General features: G+C 44.3%; 1 protein-coding gene across 1 annotated transcript; it reads left to right on the forward strand.

Moving 5' to 3' along the window:
- The first annotated feature begins 1,579 nt into the window (after positions 1-1,579).
- LOC139419462 (deltaB) lies at positions 1,580-6,794 on the forward strand. The gene is made up of 7 exons (XM_071169409.1): positions 1,580-1,630; positions 1,732-1,971; positions 2,082-2,139; positions 2,250-2,507; positions 3,604-3,965; positions 4,288-4,504; positions 6,073-6,794. Exons 1-7 carry the CDS (start codon positions 1,580-1,582, stop codon positions 6,792-6,794), a joined length of 1,908 nt encoding a protein of 635 aa, XP_071025510.1.
- The last annotated feature ends 13,592 nt before the right edge of the window (positions 6,795-20,386 follow it).

Consider the following 20,386-nt stretch of genomic DNA (forward strand, 5'->3'; position numbering starts at 1 on the left):
TGGTTGAGTTGTCAAACAACGTGAAATCAACCAAAAATGTCACCCTGTCATTGGATTTAGGTTAAAAGTTGCATGACAAAATACGAAATTCCCTTTGACTTTTTAATAAATCAGTTTTCCACGTTGATTGAACGGCATCACATTTAATTGTTTTGTTGAAATTACATTGATTCAACCTGTTTTTGCCCAGTGGCGGGTTACTGCCACTCAATATTTTGCAAATGTCCAATGTTAATAGACGCTATTGGGCAGATGATCAGTATTGATAGCCTGTGGTATGCATTTGAATCATTCACCCCCCTAATGCAGTTTATGAAATAATGATGTAGGCCTTATAGGCTATACTGGCAAAAGGCCCATGCACGACAGATGCTGGAAATACCACCGTTGGTACCCCCTAAATCAATATGCATTAAGAAAGTTTTGCGCAGTTGGGAAGGATGGTTCGAGAAAACAATAGTGTGTGGAGACGCCGCACCGTAGACCATGTGCCATTGATTACCATACAGCTGTTCGCATGGAGTTCACACAAAGGCAACTGCCATGATATCCAAAACTCTAGCGCGAGTGCCCTCCCCAATTCAACCAGTTAACAATAGACCCCCGAATATCCCCGAGGCGCACAATGAAAGGTCTTATCCGTAACCTGTCTGCTTTTGTCGGCTAGCACGCGTCTGAGCAATTATTTTGGGACTGAAGAAAGGGCAGACCATGCAATTCTTCCATACAGCCTTCAGATCGATATTTAGCCTACCAAAAAAACAATAAGGGCAATGAATTATTATGCCAACGTTTTGTGAAAAAAAACGTATTTGGAATATAAATTATAAGCCTAAGTATATAGGCTGTATCAAATAATAGGTTATAACCACCTATAACCACAAATGTAGCCTAGTCTGTCAGGTGATACTGTCTATCAATTAATAAACCATTTATTTAATACTGGTAGGCTAAAGTTCTTAAATGAACAACTTTCTCTTTACATGTTTCCAATTTTGTATTTATTTTTTTAATGTCTGATAGAAGTTGAATAATTAAATATGTAGGTCTAAACATGCCGTTTTAGATGCAGGTGTCATTCTATTTCCATAGGCTAGCTAGCCCACAACTCCAAATTAGTGGACATTTGGCTATTCGTATTACTGTATAAAATTCATCTTGATCCAATCACACTTTAAATATGATTATGGTCGAAGTATAGGCCTTGTGCCTTCACATTTTGCTGACAAATGTAATCAGCACCAAATACACACGCATCCCACATCTACTGGTTGTCCCTTGGGTCTTTCCCTGTCCCGCCTCCTAACGCGCGAAGGGGGCGCATCAGGGGTATAAAACCCAAATCAATCTCATTCAGCACCAGAACCAAAACAAGTGAAGACCACGACCAGGGAAAAGGAAAGAGCGATAACTTTTAATGCCTTTTCACACTTATTTTATGGTGTGACTGCAAGGATATTTTTTCCACAGCTTTAGCTATTTGATTTTTTGGGAATAAGCGCGTGTCACTTCTATTGGACACAACGAATGCATACACCTGCGGATTGTTGTATAGCTACCAACCAAACAACTGACATAAATGGCATCACTACCCTTTAGATGTGTCTTGGCTTTGATTGTAATGCAAGTGGTAAGTACGAAACGCAACAATAAGGAACCATTCAATATTGCCTTGCTTTACACACAGCTTAAATATGATTTATAATGTCCAATTCGTTCTTCTCTTGGCAGGTATCGCCCTCTGGAGTGTTCGAGCTGAAAGTCCATTCGTTCAACACTGCCCACCGCATATGCAGAAGGCATAGAGACTGCCACATATTTTTCCGAATTTGTCTAAAACACTCGGAGGACGTTATCCATGCGGAGCCACCATGCACGTTTGGAACGGGACACACCAACGTCATCCGCGCAGATCAGACCTCGATTTCCAGCAGCGCTCCAATTAGAATACCGTTCCATTTCAAGTGGCCGGTAAATAACCGTTTATACATAAATATGAAATGTTAGACATGGAAATATAAATGATGTTACTGTATATCATTATTGCGTAAACTTTAACCCAGGATTTACCTCTATTCCAGGGAACATTTTCACTGATAATTGAAGCATGGAACGCAGAAACCCCTACAGAATACACAGGTAAGGTGTTGTTGCAGTAGACATATATCCTTTCTTTAACAGCCTACCTAAGTTCAAACATTCGGTATGTCAATAGGCTACTAAAATACACATGTTATTGTATATTTCAGACAACCAAAACAACCTTGTCAGCCGCTTGGCAACCAGAAGAAGACTGGCCATCGGCGAGGACTGGTCTCAAGACGTCCACTTCGGAGAGCAGAGCGAGCTGCGCTACTCCTACCACGTATTCTGTGACGAGTACTACTTTGGCGATAGCTGCGCCGAGTACTGCAGACCCCGCGACGACACTTTGGGCCACTACACCTGTGACGAGGAGGGGAACAAACACTGTCTGGAGGGCTGGAAGGGCAACTACTGTTCTGATCGTAAGTACAATCGAGTTAACGTCAATTACTACGTTACTGTCCAGACTCAGATGCTGTCAACCAGTTTGGACGGACTGCACTGTATAGGCCTATTGCGGATGGACTGCACAGTGCACGCAATTATGAATTGATCAATGAGGCTAATGTTATAGTTGGCATTCTCCTTGGTAAAAACACAATTAATAATTTTGAAAGGTTTCACAGGGACAGCATATAGGCAACATTTAGGCCTGAATGATTGGTGACAATAATTATTACATACAGGCCTAATCACAATAATTATTACACATAGGTCTACACAATCACACCAACAATGAAGCATGTGCAACACTTTAACTCACCCTTGTTTCATGAAAATGTTTGTCAAGTTATTTCTAAATTAAGATTACGTCTCCCTAAAGGATTTCACTTGAATCCTTTAACCAGCCGTTCTACTATTTTAGACAGGCATAATTGCAGGAGTCTTAAAGGGGCAAACTGCAGTAACTACATCCATTTTGTACCTATTGATTCTTGAAGAATATAACTTATAAATGCCCCATGAGCTTAGATCAACTGTCGTATCCCATCAGAAACCAAAATATCCCCTTTGTTTTACTCCAATGTTTGCAAACAAAGTAAATGTAAACAAACACTGTATAGCCTAAAAAAAATGGATGGTCAGTCCTTGCTTTTATAGCTTAGTCTATGGATTTGAGAGTACTCCATTTTGGTGAAACAGTGGCAGGGAGTGGCTTTGTTATTGTTTTAACTGCTGATTGCTTGTGGAGTTCGAATGCTTGTGGAGTTCAATCTGCCTTTTGTTCCCCTGTAACAAAAGGAGAAAGAACCGTGACTGCCAGGGACACATGTTGGAGATGCTGTGTGTCTGTGTGTTGCGGGTGTGCGTGAGGCAGAGGGAGAAAAGAAAGAACTGGCTTCTGTTCCTGCGGTTGTGTGCTCACCAGCTGCTTGGTTTAATACTTAAACAGTTGAAGTCTGAGACGGTGTTGGGTGTCTGAGTGTGTGCATGTTCTGTGATATAAAGCGTAGGGAGGGGTGCCCAATCTGCCCATTCATTGTAATCACCCTCCCATCTCTCCCCTCCTCCCTCCAGCCATCTGCTCGGCGGACTGCAGCGAGAGGCACGGCTACTGCGAGGCCCCTGGGGACTGCAAGTGCAGGATGGGCTGGCAGGGGCCCTCATGCAATGAGTGTGTGCGCTACCCAGGCTGCCTCCATGGCACCTGCGGCCAGCCATGGCAGTGTGACTGCAAGGAGGGTTGGGGCGGCCTCTTCTGCGACCAGGACCTCAACTACTGCACCAACCACCGGCCATGTGCCAACGATGCCACCTGCACCAACACAGGCCAGGGCAGCTACACCTGTACCTGCCGCCCGGGCTACAGCGGCACCAACTGTGAGCTGGAGACCAACGAGTGTGACAGCAACCCCTGCAAGAATGGCGGCAGCTGCAATGTGAGTAATATTTCTGCTTGCAGGAAATAGGGGTTGTTCAATATTGGCTAGTTTAATTGTGTGTTAAACAAACTTTTATTATTATTATTACATTAATTTGGAATGCCATGTTTAATGTTTTTACTTAATTGTCCATTTGAGGGTAAAATGGAAATGTATCCTTGACACTAACACAGTGTAACAAACACATTCTAGTAATAAATATGTTCAAATAAGACAATGTCAGAAACATGATCAGCCAAAGCCCAGTCTAGGTGTCTCTAACAACCATACTCTCGACAGTACTCAAAAATACTCTAATGACAATCATCTCTCTCTTTAGGACCTGGAGAACGACTACTCGTGCACCTGCCCCCAGGGCTTCTATGGGAAGAACTGTGAGATCATTGCCATGACGTGTGCCGACGGGCCTTGCTTCAACGGGGGCACCTGCATGGAGACGCTAACGGGGGGCTATACCTGCCGTTGCCCTCCCACATACACCGGCTCCAACTGCGAGAAGAAACTAGACCGCTGCAGCAACAGCCCATGTCTGAATGGTGAGTCTGACTGTAGTGTATCAAGTTCAAGTAGTTAAAACATTATTTTTCTTTTTACATTTGCAAGTATTAAAGTGCAACTGAAGGCAAAAAAACAGCTTATCTGAAAAAAAGCCAGTGGCATCGATGTTATTCAGAAACATTTATTCCAGTGTCAAAATTGACTACAAAGTATAAATGGTATAATTTTGTTCATAAAGTCAGTCTTGTCTAAAACAGAGTTTTGTAAGTGAGTTCGTCATGACTCACTTGAGGGTTGGGTTTTGATTTCGACAATGCTCTCTTGACCACAAACAAAGGATACAAAGCAGCGGTGAGTGCGCTCTATTCAATTCTACAGCAGAACACAGACGGTGAGACAGACCTGCCTATCAACGCAGCGGATCTGACTTTGTTTACATAAAACAAAACGTCAATTTTTTTTAAACGTGGTAAGATCATAAACAGTTCAGTCATATGTGCTCAAGTGCCAAAAGTAGGATAAAAACAGCAGGCAGGTTCCTTGTTTTAACAGGCGGATTGCACCGGGATAAAATCTATTTTTTAACCTGGTAGTGGAGGTCTTGATGCTCCTCTATCGCCGCCTAGAATAGATGGTAGCTGGGAGAACAGTGCACTGGCTGCGTGGCTGGGGTATCGTACTGTCTTTTGGCCTCTAGTGTGGAATCTGTCAGCATAGATGGCTTTGATGGAGGGGAGGGCAGTGCCAATGATTTTCTCTGCATTGAACACTACCCTCTGATGCCTTTTGTGGTCTTGTGTGTTGGTTTTACCATACCACACAGTGATGGATCCAGCCAGGATGCTCTCTACCCTGACTCTGTAGAAGTTGACTAGAGTGCCTGTGCTCATGCCAAACTTCCTCAGTCGCCTCAGGAATTAGAGGCATTTGTGTTGGCTGACCATGTCAGATCGGACGAGATGGTTAGGCCCAGGAACTTAAAACAGTTCACCTGCTCCAAAAAAATGTGGAAGCAGGTGAAAGTGGATGGAGAGGAGCTTGTCTTGGTTCTGATGACCTCTATTGGTTCAAGTATGCACCTGCTGGTAGTACTTGCTAATGAAGTACTGGACTTGGCTGGTTGAACAATGAATGAATACATGTTTTCAAAGTATATCAATGCACACAATAAAATGTTATTCTCGGAAACACAGAACTAAAATCTTGTGTAATTGCATCAGAGGGTTGATTAAGTTCTGGGGGTGGGGGAGGGGGGGGGGGGGGGTTAAAAAGATACTAGAGTGAGAAGCGTAATCTCCACTCCCTCTCTGCAGGTTCGGGGAAAGTCTATGGGCCAAATGTCCCCTCCCCTTCTGAATTTCGAAAGATGCGAGCACCTGCGAAATTGTGATTTGTCCAAATGATTAGTGACATGGGAACAAAAGTTCCTCGTTAGTCATTGCATCCCAATCTGTTGACAGAATCATGTTATTTTGATAAAGACAGAAGTCATGAATACTTAAGAAGTGGCAACAGTGTGATATCCCATGTACCCCATCTTGTACTACTTCAGAATGTGGTAGGCTGCAGTGTACTAAGTGGAGCCGTGTCATATGTTGTCTTTTAGGTGGTGAGTGTCTAGACCTGGGTCAGAGTGTGCTATGCCGCTGCCGCTCCGGGTTTACCGGTGCCAACTGCCAGATCAACATCGATGACTGTGCCTCAGTACCCTGCCAGAATGCTGGCACCTGCCAGGACAACGTGGACGACTACGCATGCTCGTGCACGTTGGGCTACGCCGGCAAGAACTGCAGTGTGCGTTCGGACGCCTGTGGCCGCGGTGCCAGCGCCCAGCCCTGCCAGAATGGCGGCACCTGCTTCACCCACTTCACGGGTCCTGTGTGTCAGTGTCCGACAGGTTTCATGGGACCTAGCTGTGAGTTCACGCTGCAGCTCAGCTTCCAGCCTGCTTCCCAAATGACAAATAAGCCTTCCTCCGCCACTCTCACCGCCTCTTGCATCCTGGCGTTACTTGCCCTTGGCCTAGCGGCGGGCATCGTGGTGCTGCGGCGGCACCGGCTGCGTAGTAGGAAGCAACTGAGCGACACAGCAGTGTTTAACGACCTGGAGACCGTGATCAACCATTTCCCTAGCGAGAGAGAGGCTTTTCTGGGGCCCAGTGGTCTGTTCAAGATCAGCAATAGCGACCCGCGCCTCAGCTTGGCATCGCTTGTATCGCTGAGCCCCCCAGACGACAGGACAGGCCGGGGACTTGGGGGTGAGCACCGTTCTCTCTCCCCTGGACAGGACTACCTCTGGAGGGGGGAGAGTGGGGCTGGGCTAAGATGAGCCACTGGTCTGGACTCAAGAAGGACAGAAAGAGGATACAGGACAGCCACGTACCTGGGAAGGGAGGGCGGGACAGAAATGGGGAGGAAGAACAGGGGATCGTCAGCACTTCTTTTTTCTCTTTTTATGAAATGATAAGTGAATGAAGAAAAGGACAAATGCTACGAATGGTTGGATTCCTGTCATCATTTTTACGTTGCAAATTTAAACAAACAAAGAAAAAAACATTTTGGAAAACAACCTCTCGTCATGAAGAACAACAGTAAGTGACCTCTTGAAGTTCGAGAACTTTAGGAAATCTCCTCAGAGAAAGGTCTTCCACGTCAAATAACCCAAAGAGACGACTACCAATACCACATGACCACTTACGTTGGACACTGACCTATCTATCATTGCCCTTGCTGCAACACAGTCATATTCACCAAATGACTCGAAGAACCATTTAAACCAAATACAGGAAGACCTAATTCTCTGACCTGTATGTTTTTGGAACACCAGCGCACAATAATGACTTATCAATGACCTTCAGGGAGAGGATATATTTTCTGGATTGACTTCACTGTGTTTTTGTTTGTTTGCACATTTCACCAGAACTCTAATTTGAGCAATTCCAAAAGATAAAACGTATTTTTGTCATTGAAAAATGTACTGTGATTTCTTCTAATATACATACATCAGTCGGTATACCATCATTTTATTTGTTATTTATTTATTGTGTAAAATGTTTGTCAAATCTTCACCTTTTTTGCCACAAATCCAGAGTTATATTTATGTGATCCTAAATGAACAACCTGTAATGGATGTTCTGCATCTTTGTGTGTTGCTGTGTATTCTAAATAGCCCATGAATACTCCAGGAAGAAACACAAAATTGATTTATGACCTGAAATCAATGAACATGTAACTTTGATACACAGATCATGACATAAGTATTGCTGTTTCTGAAGAACAGCCAGTGTAATTTTATGTTCATGCCAAAGTTTGTGTTTAGTCTGGCATTTGCTCTCAAAAAAATGTTTTGTTGTTGTGTTTGTAATGTGTTGAATAAAGATTATAAAACCATCAGCTTTTCTAGCCTATGGATTATCAACATATGATATAGGATTAAATGTTATTCAGTTAAAATGGTTGTTTTCATAGGGGTTTCGTAAGACAATATAGTAGAAACAAGCACTATTTTCATAAGAAAATACAAATTGGGCATTAGCTAGTATTTCACCGACTCTCAAACCTGAATCTGTGGCCCCATTCTTCCTTGCTGTCCTCACTATCAGAGGGTATGATCCTAACTGCTCCATTAGGCTACTTTCACCCATAGAATGTCCCTGTGTACATTTGCCTGTGAATGTTAGTGGATATGTTGGCAAAAACATTGACCAAGGCCATCATTTTACATGTCTTCCATTTAGCATGATATTGCCCTGTAAAGTAACCTAACTGCACAACGTTGCCCTGAGGCAACAAAAATATATATTTTTTTGTATACACTATATATACAAAAGTATGTGGACACTCCTTCAAATTAGTGGATTTGGCTATTTCAGTCACACCCGTTGCTGACAAGTGTATAAAATCGAACACATGGCCATGCAATCTCCACAGACAAACATTGGCAGTATAATTGCCTTACTGAAGAGCTCAGTGACTTTCAATGTGGCACTGTCATAGGATGCCACCTTTCCAACAAGTCAGTTTGTTAAATTTCTGCCCTGCTAGAGCTGCCCTGGTCAACTGTAAGTGCTGCTATTGTGAAGTGGAAACATCTAGGAGCAACAACAGCTCAGTCGCGAAGGGGTAGGCCACACAAGCTCACAGAACGGGACCACCCAGTGCAGAAGCGCGTAAAAATCGTGTTCCAAACTGCCTCTGGAAGCAACGTCAGCACAAGAACTGTTCGGGAGCTTCATGAAAAGGGTTCCATGGCCAAGCAGCCGCACACAGTGGTGTAATGCTCGCCGCCATTGGACTCTGGAGCAGTGGAAAGGCTCTCTCTGGAGTGATGGAAATGCTCTCTCTGGAGTGATGAATCAGAGCGTGACGTATGCTTGTTGTTGTTGAAAGCTGTTGAACACTGAAACCTGTCGAAAGCTGAAACCTGAACTAAAGACCTCGGTTTAAAAGCTGAGTGTTTTTATATACTTTTATTTAATTTTGAATCCTACGGCTCTGTTGGGCTAAATTGCTGTGAGCGCTGCTATCTGTCCTGGGATCCTGCCAGATTCCGTACAGGGGAAGAGATGCGAAAGCCCAGCTAGCTTAGCTGGCTCGGCAGTCTCAAATGGAGGCCGCTATTGAATGTTTCCAGCGTTGCAGGAGCTGTGTTTACTTTGCTTTGTTCTGGGACAATGTGGACCGTGCTGACTTTCAATGTAGCAACTGCTTGCTTGCAGAGGACTACAGGAGCGAAGTAGCTACTCTTAGCAAGCAAGTAGCAAACCTACAGTGCCTTGCGAAAGTATTCGGCCCCCTTGAACTTTGCGACCTTTTGCCACATTTCAGGCTTCAAACATAAAGATATTAAACTGTATTTTTTTGTGAAGAATCAACAACAAGTGGGACACAATCACGAAGTGGAACGACATTTATTGGATATTTCAAACTTTTTTCAAATCAAAAACTGAAATTGGGCATGCAAAATTATTCAGCCGTGTGACCTCAGGTCTGGAGGGAAGCTAAAGTCATTCCGCTACCGGAGATTAATAAAGCCCCCTTTACTGGCTAAAATAGCCGACCAACCAGCCTGTTACCAACCCTTAGTAAACTTCTGGAAGAAATGGTGTTTGACCAGATACAATGCTATTCCACAGTAAACAAATTGACAACAGAATTTCAGCATGGACACTCAACAAGCACAGTACTTACACAAATGACTGATGATTGGCTGAGAGAAATTTATGATAAAATGATTGTGGGGGCTGTCTTGTTAGACTTCAGTGCAGCTTTTGACATTATGGATCATCGTCTGCTGCTGGAAAAACTTGTGTGTCATGACTTTACACCCCCTGCTATAATGTGGATAAAGAGTTACTTGTCTAACTTAACAAAGGGGGTGTTCTTTAATTGAAGCCTATCAAATATAATCCAGTTGGAATCAGGAATTCCCCAGGGTAGCTGTTTAGGTCCCTTGTATTTTTCAATTTTTACTAACGACATGCCACTGACTTTGAGTAAAGCCAGAGTGTCTATGTATGCGGATGACTCAACACTATACACGTCAGCTACTACAGCGACTGAAATGACTGCAACACTCAACAAAGAGCTGCAGTTAGTTTCAGAGTGGGTGGCAAGGAATAAGTTATCCCTAAATATTTGTTTTAACTAAAAGCATTGTATTTGGAACAAAACACTCACTAAACCCTAAACCTCAACTAAATATTGTAATAAATCATGTGGAAATTGAGCAAGTTGAGATGACTCAACTGCTTGGAGTAACCCTAGATTGTAAACTGTCATGGTCTATAATAAAGCGATGCTCTGCCTTCTTAACAGCACTATCTATCAACAAGGCAGGTCCTACAGGCCCTAGTTTTGTCGCACCTTGACTACTGTTCAGTCGTGTGGTCAGGTGCCACAATAAAGGACTTAGGAAAATTGCAATTGGCTCAGAACAGGGTAGCACAGCTGGTCCTTGGATGTACACAGAGAGCTAATATTAATAATATGCATGGCTGAAAGTGGAGGAGAGATTGACTTCATCACTTCTTTTATTTATGAGAGGTATTGACATGTTGAATGCACCAAGCTGTCTGTCTAAACTACTGGCACACAGCTCGGACACACATACATACCCCACAAGACATGCCACAAGAGGCCCCTTCACGGTCCCCAAGTCCAGAACAGACTATGGGAGGCACACAGTACTACATAGAGCCATGACTACATGGAACTCTATTCCACATCAAGTAACTGACGCAAGCAGTAAAATTTGATTTAAAAAAACAGATAAAAAAACCTTATAGAACAGCGGGGACTGTGAAGCAACACAAACATTGGCACACACACACTATAACATACACATGGATTTAGTACTGTAGATATGTGGTAGTGGTGGAGTAGGGGCCTGTGGGCACACAGTGTGTTGTGAAATCTGTGAATGTATGGTAATGTTTTAAAAATTATATAAACTGCCTTAATTTCGCTGGACCCCAAGAAGAGTAGCTGCTGCTTTGTCAGCAGCTAATGGGGATCCATAATAAATACAAATCAAGCTTCACCATCTGGCAGTGCGGCGGACAAATCTGGGTTTGGTAGATGCCAGGAAATTGCTACCTGGCCCAATGCATAGTGTTAACTAAAAAGTTTGGTGGGGCTGTTTTTCATGGCTCGGGCTAGGCCCGAGGGAAATCTTAACGCTACAGCCTACAATGACATTCTGGACAATTCTGTGTTTCCAACTTTGCGGCAACAGTTTGGGGAAGGCCCTTTACTGTTTCAGCATGACAATGCCCCTGTGCACAAAGCGAGGTCCATACAGAAATTGTTTGTTGAGATCGGTGTGGAAGAACATAACTGGCCTGCACAATCGAACAACCCCATCGAACACCTTTGGAACGCTGGAACGCAAACCAGGCCTAATCGTCAAAAATCATTGCCTCACTAATGCTCATGGCTGAATGGAAGCAAGTCCCCAGAGCAATGTTCCAACATCTAGTGGATATGGAATGCCGTTTGGGTCTTTGCGTGTCAAAAAGATACACGTTAAATAACACTATTTGACATGTCAAATAACACTATGTAAACGTTATGCAAATATTGGCCAATCACTATATGAAAAACATTCATCATCACCAACAAACGACTAAGTCATGTCGAACCTTGAAAACATGAGAGACTGCTTTTTATATTTTGCCAGCCAAGTGCAACCACCTTTGAACCACCCGATCCTCCTGGGGTGGTTGTAAAGGTAGGATTAATTCTGGTAGGTTAGGTAATACCTGGAAAAAGTCAACATTTAACCGGCACAACTACCTAGTAACGTTAGCGTGCTAATGATTGCAACAGCTACCGTGGGGTGCGCGAGTATGGGCGGCATCGATTATGCTGAGTGTCATTATTGTAACTTGTATAATGTTTTCACATGTCAGATTTCAATCGTTCAGGAGACGGAATAATGCTAGAGTCCAAAGGCGGCAAACCGGGAGAAGCAGGTTGATAACTGAGGGTTTGCCTGATCGCTGACCCTACCATCCGGCAGCTGAACAGGATATGTACATTTTCCCTATATCCATGTAGTACATGAGGATAGTGCGAGCTTTGTAAGTAAGCTAGGTGTGAATCTATCTTGTGATTAAACATAGACTTCTTGTAGGTTATTTTACTGATTTAAAGATCATGGACTATTTCCCTGTTGTATATTAGGATACGTTTTTATTAGATTTAAATAATGTTTCCATATCTCAGTATCTGTAAAGTATCCTGTGAGGTAGATCAAAGTATCCTATCCACCAATTCAACCACACCATCTCTGTCCTCCATTATCTTGGTAACAATCCTTTTTTTGTAGGGGAACTAGCCTCCTCCTGTCTGTCTTAAAGGCCTCTACATTTGGATTCATCTGGGGGAATGTTGAGCATGCAGGTGGCCTTGGAGCAGTAAGTCAACTCTGTCATAAATCTGTGAAGTACTTGTCATTACCTCCTCTAACATAAGTATTTTTAATCAGCCCCCCCCCCCCCTAAATCAATACACATCACTATATTGTCCTTAACACTTATTTTAAATATACATACCGTCTCTAAACCATAACACGTTCAAATATGGTCTCAACTCTCTTGGGCTATTTGAAGTATTGGGGAACCACCCGGACACGTCTCAACTCTCTTGGGCTACTCGAAGCATTGGGGAACCACCCGGACACGTCTCAACTCTCTTGGGCTACTCGAAGCATTGGGGAACCACCCGGACACGTCTCAACTCTCTTGGGCTACTCAAAGCATTGGGGAACCACCCGGACAGCTTCCGAGCACTTTTTGTGGACTCCATAAAGCCTCTCACTGCCAGGGACCTGTCGGACCTGTTTAAAGTAACCTATTCCATACCTGGCGGCATCCGGCGGCATTTGGAGAACGACACCATCTGCCACTGGTTCAACTGGCTGGCTGAGGTGCAAGGTAAAATAGTAAATTGTGATTTAAATATGTATTTTAAATGTTTTACTGTGTACTCCTCAGACAGAGAATGTCCTCCTCTAACAGTGGCGATGGTGTTGGAGTTTGCTACTGGGGCAACGGTGGTGCCACCCCTGGGGTTTGAGGACACCCCGACCATCGAATTCCTCCACACAGCGCGAGGGCATCTCGCTGGGCAGCAGAAGAAGAAAAAGTTCCCAGAGGCAAACACGTGTGCTGTGACACTAAGGCTCCCTCTTCATAGCACCTTCAATACCTTTAGGGAATTCATGACTTCCGGTATTGTGAATTCCCCACATTTCGGTTTTGAATAAAAACATTTTTACGATACATAATTGTATTTAGTAGCACTAAATTACAGTAGCAATTGAGTGTTGGAAAATGTAACAGCACATCAACATTTAAGCATTTACAGTGCCTTGCAAAAGTATTCGGCCCCCTTGAACTTTGCGACCTTTTGCCACATTTCAGGCTTCAAACATAAAGATATAAAACTGTATTTTTTTGTGAAGAATCAACAACAAGTGGGACACAATCATGAAGTGGAACGACATTTATTGGATATTTCAAACTTTTTTAACAAATCAAAAACTGAAAAATTGGGTGTGCAAAATTATTCAGCCCCTTTAAGTTAATACTTTGTAGCGCCACCTTTTGCTGCGATTACAGCTGTAAGTCGCTTGGGGTCTCTATCAGTTTTGCCCATCGAGAGACTGAATTTTTTTCCCATTCCTCCTTGCAAAACAGCTCGAGCTCAGTGAGGTTGGATAGAGAGCATTTGTGAACAGCAGTTTTCAGTTCTTTCCACAGATTCTCGATTGGATTCAGGTCTGGACTTTGACTTGGCCATTCTAACACCTGGATATGTTTATTTTTGAACCATTCCATTGTAGATTTTGCTTTATGTTTTGGATCATTGTCTTGTTGGAAGACAAATCTCCGTCCCAGTCTCAGGTCTTTTGCAGACTCCATCAGGTTTTCTTCCAGAATGGTCCTGTATTTGGCTCCATCCATCTTCCCATCAATTTTAACCATATTCCCTGTCCCTGCTGAAGAAAAGCAGGCCCAAACCATGATGCTGCCACCACCATGTTTGACAGTGGGGATGGTGTGTTCAGCTGTGTTGCTTTTACGCCAAACATAACGTTTTGCATTGTTGCCAAAAAGTTAAATTTTGGTTTCATCTGACCAGAGCACCTTCTTCCACATGTTTGGTGTATCTCCCAGGTGGCTTGTGGCAAACTTTAAACGACACTTTTTATGGATATCTTTAAGAAATGGCTTTCTTCTTGCCACTCTTCCATAAAGGCCAGATTTGTGCAATATACGACTGATTGTTGTCCTATGGACAGTCTCCCACCTCAGCTGTAGATCTCTGCAGTTCATCCAGAGTGATCATGGGCCTCTTGGCTGCATCTCTGATCAGTCTTCTCCTTGTATGAGCTGAAAGTTTAGAGGGACGGCCAGGTCTTGGTAGATTTGCAGTGGTCTGATACTCCTTCCATTTCAATATTATCGCTTTCACAGTGCTCCTTGGGATGTTTAAAGCTTGGGAAATCTTTTTGTATCCAAATCCGGCTTTAAACTTCTTCACAACAGTATCTCGGACCTGCCTGGTGTGTTCCTTGTTCTTCATGATGCTCTCTGCGCTTTTAACGGACCTCTGAGACTATCACAGTGCAGGTGCATTTATACGGAGACTTGATTACACACAGGTGGATTGTATTTATCATCATTAGTCATTTAGGTCAACATTGGATCATTCAGAGATCCTCACTGAACTTCTGGAGAGAGTTTGCTGCACTGAAAGTAAAGGGGCTGAATAATTTTGCACGCCCAATTTTTCAGTTTTTGATTTGTTAAAAAAGTTTGAAATATCCAATGTCATTCCACTTCATGATTGTGTCCCACTTGTTGTTGATTCTTCACAAAAAAATACAGTTTTATATCTTTATTTTTGAAGCCTGAAATGTGGCAAAAGGTCTCAAAGTTCAAGGGGGCCGAATACTTTCGCAAGGCACTGTATCTACTTACATCTGTTTTGTTTGTACAGTGCATTCGGAATGTATTCAGACCCCTTGACTTTTTCCACATTTTATTACGTTACAGCCTTCTTCAAAAAGGTTTAGTTTTTTTAGAAACACTTTACTGACACTTCACTAATAACCAATATCCTTTGCTGATGTTGACTGAAGTACTGCTGCCACATTGCAGCCAACTCATCAAATCTGATCATTTGATGTCCTACATTAAGAACAAATTAACTTTAGCCATTATCATTTAATTAGAACTACACGAAATAAGGCTTCCCATCCACTGCATTAAGCGACAGCTCCACTTCTGGGAACTGCACCTTCGTAGTGACTTATCGAATTTCAAATGCATTGATCCAAGAACTAGATCCATTAGTCCTAGGCTCTCCAACCCTGTTCCTGGAGAGCTACCCTCCTGTAGGTTTTCCATCCAACCCTGTTCCTGGAGAGCTACCCTCCTGTAGGTTTTCAAACTAACCTCATTAACTTATTAAGTAGGTAATTATTAAAATCAGGTGCACTAGATTAGGGTCGGAGTGAACCTACAAGACAGTAGCCAGGAACAAGGTTAGGAGCCCTGCACTAGTCCATCTTCAACCACATAATTTGAGCTGTCACAATGTGTCAACGACTGATCATATGGTTACGGACCCAGGAACGGAAACGACTACGAGTAGGAACACAGCACATGAGACAATCATAACAGCAGCAGGACACACACTTCAGGCGTGCAGCTGTGGTTGGGAGAGAGTAACATCGGCAAGGGGGTTAAGGATCCATCAAGGGAGGAAAAGGTGCTTGGGAGAGCAGAGACAGGGACCTCGCATTGACCAGTACTTCTTACGAAGCAGCCAGTCAAATCAGTCGAATGAAGCACAGCGACGGGACGCAAACCAAAGTTCGCAGAGCATCAGCACCCCTGTAACCGAGGAGGATAACACAAGCACAGAAATGCCGGTGTATGAACTCACCCAACCACAGAGACCTCTAAAAGAGGAAAAGATCAAAGGGCACAGACCGAGTGTGAAGTGGCCCAAAGCTGTTGAAAAGAGAGAGTGGGAAACAATCAACAACGACCTGACAAAATCTTGGAACAACAGGTAGGAACAGCAGAGAAAAAGCTTGAAAGGATGGGAGACATTATCTACCACTACGGAGAAGAGCGCTTTGGAGTAAACGAAAGGAGAAGTGGCAAGACACCACCCGCGCCAGCCAAATCTAGGAGGCAGCAGGAGATCGAGATACTTGTCAGAGAGAAGGCAGCTGAGGAAGCAGTGGAAGAAGGCCTCTGATGCAGAGAGAGAAGGTCTCATGCTACTCCAAGCAGACATTAAATGTCGGCTGGCAACCTTGCGAAGAGCGGAAAACTTAAGGAAACTTCGTTGGAAGAAGGAACACTCAAGAACACGGTTCTATAAAAACCCCTTTAAGTTTGTCAAAGATCTCTTCGCAAAGGAAAAGTGCCGAATCCTAAAAACTCCAAAGCCTGAACTGGAAGAACATCTGGAAAAGGTCCACCAGGACATGAAAATGCATGAGCAGATAATCATCCCACATGACATCCCACCTATTCAACCACCAGAATTCAATCTGAACACTGACCCTCCAAAATGGAGGAAAGTAGAGAACGTTGTCCGAAGAGCAAGAGCGGCCTCGGCTCCTGGGCCTAATGGAGTACCATACAAGCTCTACAAGAACGCCCCAGATGTTCTACACTTTCTTTGGAGGCTCATGAGGATAGTGTGGCAGAAGGAAATAATACCAAAGGCGTGGCGAAGGGCTGGTGGTGTGCTAATCCCGAAAGAGAAGGATGCGACAGACATCAGTCAATTCCGACCAATCTCCCTTCTCAACGTCGAAGGGAAGATCTTTTTCAGTATAATAGCACAGAGGCTGTCCACTTATCTGGAAAGGAACAAGTACATTGATACATCTGTACAGAAAGCAGGCATACCTGGTTTCTCTGGTTGCCTGGAACATACTAGTATGATTTGGCACCAGATCCAAACAGCTAAGAAGGACAAGAGAGACCTCTATGTCATCTTCCTCGACCTGGCCAATGCCTTTGGCTCAGTTCCCCATGAACTCCTCTGGGAATCCTTCAACATTTTCCACGTACCAGAACCCATCACTACACTGGTAAAGGCCTATTTCCAAAACCTGCAATTGTGTTTCACAACACCTGACTTCACAACAACATGGCAGCGCTTGGAAGTAGGCATAATGGCAGGCTGTACAATTTCTCCTCTGGCCTTCACTATGGCCATGGAAGTCATCATCAGGGCATCGAGATGGGTGGTCGGCGGTGAGAGAACTAAGGAAGGGCTCCGTCTTCCACCTATCCGAGCATACATGGATGACATGACTACACTGACCACCACTGCAGCATGCACCAGGCGGCTACTTGCAAAACTGCAGGATAACATCAAGTGGGCCCGGATGAAAATCAAGCCAAGCAAATCTCGAAGCATCTCCATAGTCAAGGGACAGCTTAAAGATGTGAGGTTCTGCATTGGAGATGACCCGATACCAACGGTGTCTGAGCAACCCATCAAGAGCCTGGGTAGATGGTACAACGAAAGCCTCCGGGATAAAGATCAAGTGCAGCAAGTAAGGCAGGACATCGCCGACGGTCTTGAGAACATCAATAAGACCCTACTGCCTGGGAGGCTCAAGCTTTGGTGCCTACCGTTTGGACTTCTCCCCCGGGTAATGTGGCCACTCACCGTCTATGAGGTCCCAATAACAACAGTGGAGAAGATGGAGCGAACCATTACCTCATACGTGAAGAAATGGCTGGGTGTCCCACGATACTTGAGTAACATCGGCCTCTATGGCAAAGGGGTCCTTGAACTACCTCTTACAAGTCTAACGGAGGAGTACAAGTGCTCTAAAGTAAAAGACTTCAGATGACATTGAAGGACTCCAAAGACCAGACCATTAGCACTGCTGCACCTCCCCTACAAACTGGATGGAAATGGACATCATCCAAGGCTGTGCAGCAAGCAACATTAGCCCTGAGACACCAAGACATTGTGGGGAATATCCAGCATGGAAGAGGAGGCTTTGGCCTGGCAGCAAGCAAACCAACGTTCCATAAGGCAACAACATCTGAACGCAGGAAGCTGGTGGTCGAGGAGGTGCGCAGACAGGAAGAGACTGCAAGAAGTGCAAAGGCTGTCTCTCTTGCTAAACAAGGGCAATGGACGAGGTGGGAAGGCCTGGAGAGGAGAAAGATCAACTGGAGTGAGCTTTGGCAAATGGAGGCAAGCAACATCAGCTTCATCATAAGAGCTGTTTATGATGTGCTTCCATCACCAAAAAAATCTACATCAATGGTATGGCGAGGACTCGACCTGCCCCATCTGCCCAGCTCCAGCGACTCTCAGGCATATAATGACAGGTTGCAAGACCAGCCTCTCACAAGGCCGCTACACCTGGAGGCACAATCAGGTCCTCAAGAGCCTGGCTGCAGTACTTGAGACCAAGAGGAGTGCAACCAATTCATTACCTCCAAAAACAAGCAATCCCGTCAAAACAACAACATTCATCCGGGAGGGACAGAAAAGGCCCAAGTATCCTCCTACGAAGCTAGAAACTGGACACCTAGCCATGGCCCGGGACTGGAAGATGCTTGTCGATATTGGCCAGCAACTAATTTTTCCACCTGAGATTGCTTCTACCAACCTTAGGCCAGACATGGTACTCTGGTCCCCTTCACGAAAGGCTGTGTACATCATAGAGCTTACAGTCCCGTGGGAAAACTCTGTTGAAGAGGCCTACGAGCGTAAGAAACTGCGTTACACAGAGTTGGCAGCAGACGCAACTCAGCGTGGCTGGAATGCAAAAGTCTGGCCAGTTGAAGTGGGATGCAGAGGATTCGTGGCTTCTTCCACCATCAGGTTGCTGAAAGAACTTGGAATCCATGGACAGGCTCTGCGGCAGACCGTCAGAGCAGTTTCTCAAGCAGCTGAAAGAGGCAGCCAGTGGATCTGGATCAAACGGAAGGACCCTTGCTGGGCTATAACTTCATGACCCCCCACCCGAGAACCCAATTCAGATCCCTCCAACTTGAGGAGGGCATATGAGGTATGCGGTCAGCTGTAGGACTGGCTCATGGAAGAGGACGCCCCTGCCTTGCATAGTCCCGTGGGACATCTTAATTGGGCATGGGACACAAGCTAAGGCTTGATCACCCTTTAGCTGGCCACCTTTGATGAGTGTTTAGTGATTAAAGGCCGAAACACCCACTGATTCGAAGGCACACTACTGAGGATGTGTCCCAAAATTGACATCTTAACCCAGTCTAAGAAATAAACCTCCCATGCCACTGTCAACATCACGGCAAATCTCATGCGAGTGCATTCCATCTATTGGCACAATGGACAGTTTTTAACATCTCGTTTTATGATTCTGATTATGTTACTAACTGTAATAGGTTGCTGTTAATCACAATTATATAAAAATGTAACGGGGCGAACCACTATCTTCATCGTTTATTTTTTAAACTAAAGGGCATTCTCCACACAATTATTTATTTTAACAATTTATAAAAGTCCCATTTGGGCATTACAAAAATGTAAGTTGTTTAAATGTCCATTCAGAATGTTTTGTTGTCCTCCCACAGCAGGCACGCTCTGAAGGCGCCAATCCAGTGCTTGCAGTAGGCCTCTCCTGGGTAGTGTTGTACTGAGTGGAAGACAAATATTGTGTCAGCAGATGGAATGTTGTGCTAAAGCGCCATAGAACAAAATACAATAACCATCAGCCGTATATCTTAACAGTACCTGACTCTCCAAATATGGCCAAACAGAATCGTACTGGAATGGGGAAGTACTTCACTTTTGTTAAGGCCACCTGTGTCTAAACTCTGGTCCCCATCCGTTTAGAGTTGAAGATGTCTATCGTACCTTTCTAGAGACCAAATCATACAGTGTGTGAAAGAGGGGGAATGTTACTATTATACATTTTATAATACTTTTATAAAAATGAACTGATTCAATGGAACGACTGGCGCTGAAGATAGAGCGTCCAATCCCTCATCCCAGTAGGGGAGTATCAGGGGTGTATGTAGAAAGTCAGGTTGGAGTAGGAATGAGTGGCGCTGAAGATATAACTGCCATAACCCTCTGTAGATTGTCAACTCCCAGGCTGCCTCTGGGGCCTGCCAATGGAATTATTGTCCGCAACAGTTCCATCTGTGTGTTGCTGATGGTGAACTGGATTTGTGGCACAATCACCCATTCCGACCAATAAAGAGCTGTGGCGCCAGTGGTTAGGGGAGCTGAGGTGGTGGTTGAATTTGGGGCGAACAAATCCCTTACTGCTGTCAGATTGGCCATCTGCATTGCCAGGGAACCCAAGATGAACAACTGCAGAGGTGACTGCCGTTGTTCAGTCCTCAGCCCATGGTGGTTCCACTGACTGGCAAA

Source organism: Oncorhynchus clarkii, chromosome 10 (assembly GCF_045791955.1).
Source record: "Oncorhynchus clarkii lewisi isolate Uvic-CL-2024 chromosome 10, UVic_Ocla_1.0, whole genome shotgun sequence".
Lineage (NCBI taxonomy): Eukaryota > Metazoa > Chordata > Actinopteri > Salmoniformes > Salmonidae > Oncorhynchus > Oncorhynchus clarkii.